The 12,545-nt window shown below is 38.2% G+C and overlaps 1 protein-coding gene across 12 annotated transcripts in view; it reads right to left on the bottom strand.

Annotated features, from left to right (window-relative positions):
• The window catches only part of GRID2 (glutamate ionotropic receptor delta type subunit 2), an 809,145-nt gene that overhangs the window by 264,818 nt on the left and 531,782 nt on the right, over positions 1 to 12,545 (bottom strand). For all 12 annotated transcript variants that reach the window (XM_064416952.1, XM_064416954.1, XM_064416953.1 and 9 more), the window contains one exon: positions 3,069 to 3,274. In XM_064416952.1, coding sequence (XP_064273022.1) covers positions 3,069 to 3,274 — 206 coding nt within the window. The remainder of the gene's footprint in view (positions 1 to 3,068; positions 3,275 to 12,545) is intronic.

The following is a 12,545-nucleotide window of genomic DNA, read 5'->3' as shown; positions in this document are numbered from 1 at the left end:
ATAGCATAACAAATGTTGTGCAAGACAGTAGGATATTTAGTAATCACAAAAGTTTCAGTGGGAAAATTTTGCTTCACCTGTGGGACCTGGGCAGCTATTTGAGAGTAGAGAAGAATTGCACCCAAAAAAAAAAAAGAAATCGGAACAAGTCACCAGTATACCCCTGGCAAAGTATTTTTCCAGATGCTGCCAAACTCATCTGTGGAGAGGTGCCAGTCTCTGCTAGCTCCATACCTCTGCACTCCTTAGCCCCAGTGAATTTCACTCTATCGGAAGAATTTTTTTCCTTCTGCTCCTCCATCTTCAGCTCAAAGCAAGGAAGAACATTTGAGAGTCTGGCTTGCCCCTCCCTCCCACTTCACATTAATCCTTTAGCCAGAAAGGAGAAATGCTGTGATACTTGCTCCCAGTGTTTCCTGGCTTTCCATGCTGTAAGGAGGGCAAATTAATACCAAGTGTTTAAAGAGAAGGTAGGCTTTTATTGCCACAGCCAAAGAAGTGTATTTACTTCTTAATCTCCATTTTATTCAGAATATAAGTACAGATCTCTTCTCTGCAAGCTCTAGAGATAGAAGATGTGGAGAGAAAGAAGCGCCTAACATAAAAAGCAATACTACTTTAAAAAAATAAATAAAATAAGAAAAAGATTTCAAACACAGAATTTCAGAGGCTGAACAAAGATAAATTCTACACAAGCAAACTCCAGTTTACAGACTGCTTATTTACACAGGCCAGTGTCTGACTATTTACTCTGCAATAGCTGTTACTTGCATAGTAATCAAGACCACGCTTACTACAGCTGTTGCAGAGTGAATGAACCCTCTTCTCAGCTAAACAATGACAGGGTTCAGCCAGAGCAGTCATCTAAGAAGGGACCAAGCAGCAGAGATTATGTGAGGTCTGGAGAGAGAAGCAGACAGCTGAATCCAGTGAGGCAGCCAAAAGATTCTACTGGGCAGATAAAGCCAAAGGGCTTTTCTGCATACACAGTTTTTTCTCTTATTATAATTTTAAGGTTTACATGCTAAATCCACTAGGTTATGCTGAATTTCCCAGCTAAACTGATCATGAACAAGGCACAGGTTTTGGAATCATCAAGATCATTAAATTGTTTAGGAATATCTTTGCCCATTAGCAGTCCAGAGAGCTTTATAATTTCTTTGCCCCTATAGTACAGATGATGGTTTGACTCAAAATAACAGTTTTTGATATCCATTGGAAAAGCAATCCCTGCAAACTTCTTGTGCAAAGACTTTGTGCTGGCGCTCACTTTTTTAGTTCATTTCCTGTCACTAACACAAAAAAGCTATGGCAATAACCACACTTCTATCTGAGTAACTCTTCTTATTAAGAGGCTCCTGCTGTAAGTTTACCAGTCACATATTATATTCCAAATAAATGCTGCTATCCTGGAAAAAACCTGCAATATGGAGCTGATGTGAGAGTCTCTTTTTGAACCACAGTTGCAGAAAAAGATAGTGACTTTCCCTGTTAGACTTACAGATTCCAGAAAAGGAGGAACATTATGAGTCTCTTGTTCTTTAGGATTTTTTTGGTGTTTAGTATAGGAGTTGTTTTGGAGGGAGGAGGATTGAGGATTTGGTTTAGTTGTTTTTTTTTTACTGGTCTTTTGATTTTTGGAGCCTTACTTGGCCAGTGCCAAAGTAAGAACTCTAAAGTACATGGTTTACTTTCTTGGCAACACCTTCAAAAGATGACAATGACTTTGTTACTGTGCCCAAGTGTCTAAAAAAAAAAAAAAGATAACACATATCTTTTTCTTTTTTTTTTTTAAGAGTGTTTCTCTGTAAGAGCAATGCAGGAGTTTTGTTTGCTGAGTTACAGTATTTCGAGCCTCCAACCATGCTTCTTTCAAATTCCAATGTGAAATACCTAATAATGCCTCTTACCAAAAAATAAAACACTTGTGATATGGGTGATGAAAACACCGCAGAACAATCTAAATATGCTCACAATTTTTTTAAATCTTATGAAGCACTACACACATTTAGATAGAGCAGCAGATCCTCATTACTCAGAATTAGCAAGCTTCAAGTATGTAACAAGGACAGTGAAACACCCAGCCAAAAAAAAAAACAAGGGCAAACAAAATTTTGAAAAAGAAACCAAGAAAGCCAATTTCTAGCTAATGTTCCTAAAAGGCATTCACTTGAGACTGGATGCGCAGTACTTTTTATGCAGAAGTAGGTTTTAAGATTGAATTTCTCAAGACCGAGGTAATAGCAAAGTATAGAAGAAAAGTAATGCAAGTTAGAAACAGATCCAAAGAGAAATTACTGAAGTGAGAAAGTGTATTTCTATGTGTTTCTATGGAACAAAACAGAGATTTTAAACTTTTGGTTGATGAAATATATGCATGAAAAACCACATTTGAAACAGCACAGTGCCATGTAAAAACAAGTAGGCCACTCAGGAAAAAAGACTGTACAACTTATAGTCAAATGCAATATGCAGGTCTTCTGTCTCTAAACCCCTAAGAACCTTTTGAAAATCTGCTCCATATTACCTGAAACAATTACTTTAGACTATCATCTGAAATTCTTAATGCAAATCAAATCTTCCACATATTCCACTACTTCTTACTACTACTCAGTGGCACAAAAGAGAACATTATCAACATCATTTCACGTAAAATAATAGAATTTAGATTAGATAAACACATTTTATCCACAAATACATATTATTTCTCTAAATAATAAAAGTTTCAGCTGTAAATATTTCAGTAGTGGGGGTCACAATGGCAATACAGTACCTTTGAGCTTCAAACGCAAGGGGTAATTCTTCTCCATATTTCCTAAGTGCTTTTCCTCATGGAGGCCATGGTTTTACTTGTTGTCTCTTTAAATGTACATGCACATTTAGGAACATGAATAAACACCCTTGCATGCTGATCTTTGAATAGAGAATAATTAAACTTTTACTTGGGGGGGGGTTACCTGGGGTTTCTTTTTATTACTATTATGAAGTCAAATAAACTAATTTTTTTGACAGACCACTGTGCTCTTGGTCAGCAAAACAAGAATATAACCTGTCATTAAAACACATACCTCTGTCAGGAATGATTTGGCTGTGGAAGGGTTCATTATGAGAATGGCCCGTCTCAGGGTATCCCGGTAGCGGTTCAGTTCTTCTATTCTCATAGTGGCAAAGAGCCCTGTGATCATTTTATTGATGTTGTTTTCTACTTTCTGTAATGCTACATCCATTCCCTGTTGAGATACTTTGTCTAAAAACTCTTGTATTCCACGGATATCTAAAAAAAGCAGAAGGTAAGATGTTAATTAGTAAGTGGAAAAAAAGACACAAGCAACTGTTCCATTTATCTCACAGAAATTTTATGTCAGGCAGATCCCCAATAGGTCCCTACAGGCTTTCCCTTAATATTCATTAAACCTCTTCCTAAGCAATGCTAATTTTTTTTTTCTTAAAGTACTAAGGCAGGAGAAAGAATGGCCACGCAACAGCTACTGTCCAAAACAGCCATCAGAAAGCAAATCTACAAACAGTCAGGAATTTTCCTAATTTGGCCAGTCAACCATCACACATGGTCCTAATCTTTCTTAAGGGAATTTAGATCATATAGAGCAATGGTGACCATCACACAGAAGTCTTCCTTCAGGCAAAGGTTGTTGGAGGACAGCTGAGGATGAGAAAGGCAGGAAGGAGATTGTTTTCTTTTGTCAAACTCAAAACTATGTTATCCATGCTTTGCAGCTTGATGTATCTAAGTGAAGCTTGGGCAGTTCCTTCAGAAAAAAGTCTTAATGTTGTTCTAAACTTCACAACTACTTATTTTCTTCAAAAACAAAACAAAAGCCACATGTACAGTTGTTGCAATGATACTGCCTGGTCTCATCTGATACAACTGGCTGAGTTTAGTAAATTTTCCCCAGCAAACTGCACCTGTAGAGCTTTCTGGCATACTCTAGGTAAACCCTTCTTTAAGAATAACTTAGAAAGGAAGACTTGATCAGCAAAACGATGACTGAGTTTTTTCACCTGGCTTGTGATATATTTATAGTCTACCAAACTGAAATGTCTGGGTACTCTTCACATTGTTATGCTGCCTCTAGCTGGCCCAAGCCTTTGGAAAGGCTTTTTCCAGCACTGAATTCCACAAGAATGCTTGACTTTTTCTTTCCCTTTGCTCTTTTGAATGGCTTTAACTAAAACTCCAAAGATTATGCTTAAAAATTAAAATCATTCAAGGACTTCACAAGTCAGATCAGGGCCTTCTGGACCTTAAGAAAATCCCTTCATCCTCACCGAGTCCTCATTATCTGACCCCTAGACACCACTGCAGATTCTCAATCTGTTTTCAGGAGCTAAGCCAACAGCTGCCTGAGGTGACTCTTCCCTCCAGCAGTCACTCTGACCTGGTGTCACAGAGGACACTCATCAGGACATCCTTCTTCCCCTACTGGCATGCAAGCCTCCCACACATCCAACTGCTCTCAGTTAGGGGAGAAAGAAATAGCCCTGCAGTCAACACGACAGACTCTAGCTGAAACACACACTATGGGAAAGGGAAAATAGAAAAGAAAGGAAATCAGCAACCCCACACAAAAAGAAATGTCTGAAGAAACATTTCTTCAAAAATTAAGGTTCCTCAGGTTTAGGAGGGCATTTATGGTCAAAATCCACCAGAAAATATTTCTCCCATTAGAATACTCAATCTGGTCACTCCTAGATGCATAGTCTTAGATCTAGACTCTGAGGGAATTCCTCAGAATTTGCTTGTCTCAATCACTCATTTTCCAGGGGAATAGTCAGACCTGAAGCTACAGGCTTCTTATGTGTCAGCATGAGACAATTTATAGTTGAGAAAGCTTCCCAATTAGACTTTCACAACAGCTTGGCTACTCAGATCTTTTGTCCTGACCTACCAACTTCCCCTGCTCCCTGCTCTTCTTATGGGGGGTGCCACGAAAGGCAGTATTAGGAAAACAAAGTTCAGTCTGCACAGAAGAAAAAATGCCCTGCCTGCATCACCAGCAGAGATCAACTAACTAGGGAATATTACTGAACAGCTGTCCTCCTCCAGCACCAGTTTACTGAGATGCTTCAAATGATGAAGAAATAGCCATGTAACAGCTTATCATCAAACAGTACACAAGAGTAATTCAACAGGGTTAGTCCTGGAAGTCCGTCACAGTCCCCAAGCTGGGTCTTCTGTCTAGAGCTCCAGAATACCATGAACTGGAAATAAATGGTATTTTAGGCATTTAGGCTATTTCAGACATTCATCACCAAAACCTCACTCTCCAGACACTGCCAAAGTATCAGTATTACTAAACACTTGTAGGATAGTTTAACTGTGAATAAAATGCATGCATGCCCTAAAAATAAAATTCCATAAGAGAATCAGATACTAATTACAGCTTCTATTTAATATCTAAATCAGGAAAATTAGATTCAATCTAATCAGAGATGTTAGAAATTTTTGGCACTTTAAATACCAACAAGATTATTTGAAGTGCTACAAATATGTCTACTTTTATGCAAATTATCAAATAACTTTCTACTTTAACCCCTTCATTCTAAAGTTCTTGAGGCTCATACACTCTGAGTATTACTCTGGATCCAGACTAATTAAATCATATAACAGGTAAAACTGATCAGTTGAAGTCAAAATCACTGAAGCACAAGGAGCACATGTAGACAGAACCTAAATATGCTGTCAAAATACCAGGAAGAAAATTTACTTAGGCTATAAATGCCTTTGTAAAGGCTTAAATTCTGTCTCATAAATCCATATATTTTCTGACACCAAAACAGGTGAGCAGGAGCCTCCAAACAAAGTTTCATTGGCTCTTTTTCAAAAAAAGAACATAATTTCATTTCAGTTTATAAACACACTGGAGGTATTGACTGATATTCTGCATAATCTGTGTTGACCCAGAAGTCAGATTATAGGATCAAATGGTTTTCTTTGCCATGAAGATCTGCATAATAACAGTGAAACAATTATATTGATTCTTCACTAAATGATGGGAGAAAAGAGATCCAGTATTGTTCCCTACATTTATTAGGTGACTGCGCCAACCGTATTGCATCTGTGTGATATGCTATTAGGAAAACACCATTTAATGGAAAATGTACCAAACCAGGATTCCTACTTCTTCTTTATTACATCTGTCTTTGGCATTGGTACAACACAGAGACATGGGCAGGAAATAAATACAGACTCTGGTTATACCTCAGCTTACCCTTAGCAGAATGGAGATACTGGTGGTGCTCACCTGCTGCTGTGAAACAGCAGAAAGCACATAAAAACACCCTGCAATTTAAATGCTATTTAAATCACGATGGTACTTCCAATATTTCAGCAGTGAGTCACTAGCAGTGATCATATTCAAAGCATATGCCAAAGAACAGATGCTGCCACTGAATGGGCAGCATTATCTTTCCTGCGTGGATTGTCTGCAAGTGGCACATATCCACACCGAACTGTGGAATCATCTTTCTAATAGATAAACTCCTTCTGCAGAAAAACCTGGCAAGCAACCTGTGGCACAGATGGCTTTACTGTGGAGACACAAGACTGTTCATGTCTGGAACACAGGTGTTTCTTGCCCTGAATTTGCTAGCCAACCAACCTGTTGCCCAGCCAGAAGTCACATTTCTACTTTCTATTTAAATCAGATAAGTCACAGTCATTGCCAGAAATTCAGAAGAGTTTCCCCATTATCACCAGTATTAATTATCCTCCTTAGCAATCAAAACCAAAGTTAGCATGTAGAGACAGATTAATGCTAAAGCCAAAGCTGCTATCTCCTCTTCCAGCTCAATGCCACTATTATTTAGCACTGCTTTTCCTGATTTTTACTGGAGAGCCATCACTTCCAGACTAAACACGTGTGCACAAGAACAGAGTACCCCTCTGTAGTCACCATCTCCCATAAGGTTAAACCAGGCTGGTAATCTGAAAGAAGCATTTCCAAACATTCTCCTTATAACCAAAACTGTTCTCAGTTTAAGAGGCTGTGAAGTTGGCTTGGAAATGCTAGTAAACAAAGCAAGCAGAATTTATCAAGGTCTCTGCTGGACATGTCCTTCCTGGGCATACATAACCATGCCACAAGGCAGAGGTCTGTAGGCAGGTCTCGTGGCCTGCACTGGTGGTGTGCAGCTGGTCTGGCACTGGGCACAGCAGCCTGGCTGTGGTCACAGCTGAGGTGCACATGCAGAGCGTCCTGCAGAGGAGAGCTGAAGGCCTCTGAAGCTCTGCAGACCTGGCTGATAGATTCAATTGCAGGTACTCAGCATAACACTGCTCCAGCTGAGATCTGAATTCGGGCGACAGCTTCACCAAACTTGCCATTATTGTGTCAGCTACCATGTATTCTGACCTAAGAAAGAATTTAGGAAATGAAGCATGAACTCACACACCTTCTTCTCACTGAACAATCTTTTTGACACTGAAGAAAGCACAAGAAACATGTGAGTATCTTAAATACAGAGCATGTTCAGGAAAAGTGCCCTTCACAGGCTACAGGTCTAAATTTTCTTGAATGAGCAGCCTGGCAGGAACACTCAGACCTCACCTAACACAAACCATAAGAACCATTTACTAGAAAGGGTCAGGGACATGGTGTGACTTGTGGGGCTGTTTAGAGCGGGGCCAGGAGTGGGATTTTAATGAGCCTGTGGGTCCCCTCTAACTCAGAACATTCTATGATTCTTGCACAATGTTTTGTTTAATAATGGGACCAGATCTCATCTCACTCTTTTGTTCTCTTTGGCCTCCCATAACTTTCCTTTGCCATCTCTGTTCTATACAGAGAGAGTAAGTCCCCTAATCCATTTTGGAGAAAGCCTAATAATCAGGGCATCCTAGAACAAAATATGCTGGTTTTCAGGCATCTCATACAGGAATACCAGGATGCATATGCAGTGAAGATTTTATAACTTGAATAAAATGAATGGCAAATATTAAATAACTCATGAGCTAAGTACCTCTTACACCCTTACTAAAAAGAAACATCTACAAGTAGATGCAAAGCTCATAAATTTTTTTCAGTTCACACTATTATCAGGAGATGAGAAAGATGGCAGTATTCACTAATGGTAATAAATTAATCCATCCACCTGTATCATTGTGTTCCATCTAAATCACAAGGCACTCACTGTGCACTTCGGTTATCTCAAGTCTGACTTACAGTCATTAGCTCATCCTCCCTCCGATGGCATTTCAGATGTGAGAACATGCTCCTCAGAGTATCTGGCTGATAAATACCAACTGATTCAGCTGTGGTGGTAAAGGTGAATGTGCCTGTTATAAATATTCACTGGCTGATTTGCACAAAAGACCACTTTATTTGCACAGATGATGAGAAAAGCCATTGTATAACAAATAACACTGTTCAAATTCTTATCAAGAATAGCTTTACAAGTCTACCACAGTGATTCCTTCTTCCACAACACTGGCTAACATGACAGCAACTATTAACTGTGGTAATGCACTGTACACTAGGGAGGAGTGCAGCTTCAGCTGGACTCTGATGGTGCCCCTACTCAGTGCAAAAACTTGAACAAAGTGTTTGCATTCCTGTGCACATGCTGATCTCTATTAACATGGTTAAGATCATCCAGACACAGGAAAACAACAATTTAGCAGGATGATTGAGTAACAGTCCTTCATTTTACTTTCACAGCAGTAGGCTATGTAATTTGTTGTACCTCCAAATTAAAATTAATTATTTTAAAAATCATCCCAGCTCTTTCATATTATCATTTTGGAACTAAGAAGGACCACTTACCTGAGAAACTTCAGCTGGATGATCTAACTTCAGAGACTACAGCAGTAGTTCAAACTCATGAGAAGTAAATTCAAGCCCAAATGCTTAATGACATATAAAATCTCATTTATATTATCAGAATTTCTGCAACTTAAGAAGTGGACATATATCTTGGGAGAAAAGTGAACATTTGTAAAAAGCACAAATGACTGGGGTATTTTCCCCCCTTATTTGCAATTTTCTGAAACTTTACACATAAAAAAGAAGACAACAACTTGTCTCCGATTTTTTAGTATCACTGAACTGAGAAAAATGAAAAAAATACTCCTGTATACTTTTTTATTTTTTTATGATATTTCCATTTTAAAATAAAATAGAAGCAGGTGATTTCAATTTTTGTTGTTTGATATGAACTATATTAGCACTAGTGAAATGTCTATACAACCCCCATTTTAAAGGTTTGTTCAAGTGTCATTTACATTAGTTACTTTTGTGTTACATTATGAGTTATTATTAATTATCCTTTAAATAAGCAAAATCAATACAGATAGTCTTGAGCAGCTGAATCTATGTTGGGGGAAAGATATGAAGCATTTTCAGTTTTCAAATCCTACATGACTTCAGTTTTGAACCTTACTGAGGGTTGACACAAATTGCTTCCTTTGAGGTTTTTTTTTTTTTTTTTTTTTTTTTTTTTTTGGACTGGAAAGAAAGATGAAAAATCAAAACATAAAAAAATAAATAAGAATGTAGCTAGAACTAATCCTTCAGAGTATCTGCTCTTACTGTAACTTCTTAAAAATAAAAAGGAAGTCAGATTGTGATCATTCATGAAGGCTGACATGGCAATATATTCTATCCATGTACTTTTGATTGTATAACCTGCTTTCTATCCCTTCATTTAATTCTCTTGTGACTACAGTTTTCATTAGAGATTTCCAAAAGGCTTCTATGGGTTGCCTTTGAGTGAAATAACCTCTTGCAAAGAAATGAATTTTCCCTGCTAGTGCCTTCAAATCATGCCAAACTTACAAAATTATGTGCAAATCCTGGGACAGAACTTTATATTTCTGTGTAGATAGAAGTCTTTATTAAATAGCAACTATTTTTTTTGTTTGTGTTTTTTTAGAAGTCTGTCTGTACAATTCATCAGCTCTCCCTGTCACTGCTACTCCCTGTTGGTTCTCATAAGCATGAGGAGCTGTGCATCCCCTTCCAGGGAGGTGGAGTAAAGAACAATAAAGACAATGTCCAGTGAATAATTTGTGAATAATTGACAGGCTGAGAAAGCTGGGGTTCAACCTGCAGAAGAGAAGCTTGTGTGAAGATCTCATAACAACCTTCCAGAACCTGAAGGGGGGCTACAGGGGGGCCAGAAGGGGCCCCAGGAACTATAGTGACAGGAGAAGGAGTAAGGAGTTCAAAAGGAAAGAGGGATGGTTTGGATTAGATACTGGGAAGAAATTCTTGACTATGAAGGTGGTGAGGCACTGCCACAGGTTCCCACAGCTGTGGATGTCCCATCCCTAGAGGTGTTCAAGGTTGGAGGTGTCCCTGCCCATGGCAGAGCACTGGAACTCAATGGTTCTTAAGGCCCCTTTCAACCCAAGCCACTCCATGATTGCATGTATAAACTTCCTTAAGACAAACTGTTCTCTGGCTCTGCATCAATCCCTTCCTAAAGAGCATTTCCAGTTGATTAAAAGTTTACAGCATAGAAAGAGGAATATTTTATGAGTGGTCTGGTGCTGTGAAAAATATAAGTTATGAAAGTGAAGCTGATAAATTAAGATTTAGGAATACTGCTATAAATACATTTTAGCTCTTTCCTTCTCTCTGTTTCCTTTTTTTCTTGACTGATAAAAACTCTCAGAGAAAAGTTGTTTTCAATTTATGATATTAATTGACTTTTATGATGTTATTATGCCAAATTCATGGTTTTTTCCCCGATGGTGATATAATTCCTCAATTCAATGTGCAAAAATTGCTTTTCTCAAAAGTTTCCTCATTTGATTACTGTTCATTTATTTAGTTGCCAAATTGTAAACTTACAAACTTAATACTTCTGAGAAGACAGAACAATGTCACAAGAATTAAAAAATACTTAGCAAACAGTGGCAGATGTCAGTACAAACTTCAGGTATTCAATTATTCTTTAAATAAATCACTATTCTTCTGATGCAGGTTGCATATGCAAATAAAATCTTGTACCTCTGCAAAACCTCAAAATAACACCTCATTTACAGAGTTTTCCCACTGCAAAAACATTGGGACAACACCTACAGTTTTATTTTGGCCCCAGCTTGCTAACACAAAACCTTTCACCACTTTACCTGTCCCCTCCCTAAGGCCTGCAACATGAGGGAGTGACAAACACTCTTATCTTCTTACATATTCCCTTATAGTTCTTGCCATACATTCCTCTAAGTGTTCTGTGGCTGAAAAGTAGAAGCATGTCCACTATTGCACTAGAGAAATTTTATAGAAAAATTCAGAATTTGAATTATTTTAGGGTTGCCCAAATGATATACTCAATTTGCAGTGGTAAAGTCAACCAGCAAATGCAAGTTGTGACAGAAGCTCTCACCTGACACACTAAAGTTACACAGATGAAAATTTATGCTCCTTTCCTTATCTGAATGACGTAATAAATACTAATGAAAAAAAAAACGTTCAGTAATAAGCTTGAATTAATTACATGTTTATTGAGGCACAGTGAAGCAAATGAGTACGGGAAGCTGGCAAAGAGCCAGATGAGTAATAAACAGTTTTAAGACTGTCTGGAGACAGACTTGAGAATATTATAGTCATCAAGCAGCTGAAAACAGCCTCAGGGTAATTATAAGCATTTGCAATCGATTAAAGAGAGCATGATTCTTTTATGAGTCTTTATTAAACTTGCATTAAAACTTAAAACCATTAGAAAATGTTATGGCTTCGAGCACATCTATGTCAGTGGTCATCATACTTATTTCTGGAAAACGTATGTGCAGGAAACTGATCCACAGGATCACTTATTTTATACCGGTTTTAAAGGAAATGCTGGGAATTTGAGGCCCATACATAGAGATGGGCATCATCTCGGAATATCACTGCTCTTCAAATGCAGGAGATTGCCTTTCTGCAAGCAACTCAGCCTGTCAGATTCCAGGTATAATCCCTGTTGTGCTGGGATCTTTCAAGAACACCACTACAATTCTATATAATTACACTCAATTTTTTGACAACCACTACCTTTCTGGGGTAGGGATGGGAAAAATGCTCCTTTATCTTCATAGTTTCACAGACTTGTTTACTTAGGCTGAACTCCTCAGTAGTGCACATGTCACTGCTCTCTCCTTAAGATTCTATTTTATTTTGTCTCTTTCTCCAAGATCCTCTCTCAGACTGAGCATGAGACACCTTCTACTGGCCAGGTACCTCACACTGCTGCCTTCATCCTTTGCCTGTGCAGAAATAATCTGAAACCCCTGTATATGATAAAGAAGCAAGAAAGGAGATCCATGAGGAAGTTTTTCAAGACAGATGCCCACTAAAGTCTTTCTCACTGCTAACCTCCTCCCTTCTGCTCCAGCCAAGTCTTGACAATTACTTCTTCAACCTCTGTTTCCTATAGGAATGCCTCCTTCAGACTCAAAGAGCAAATCCCCCTCATAGCCTTAATGCTTGCTTTTTTTCCTCTTCTTTACAAAAGTTAAAATTAAATTAATGCCTAAGGGAATGGCAAATATCCATTGTCAAATATTTGCAGTATTATTTGGAAGGTCAAAAAACTGTAAGGAA

Source organism: Passer domesticus, chromosome 4 (assembly GCF_036417665.1).
Source record: "Passer domesticus isolate bPasDom1 chromosome 4, bPasDom1.hap1, whole genome shotgun sequence".
NCBI lineage: Eukaryota > Metazoa > Chordata > Aves > Passeriformes > Passeridae > Passer > Passer domesticus.
The sequence above is the reverse complement of the archived record's forward strand: the minus strand, read 5'-3'. Positions and strand labels throughout refer to the sequence as shown.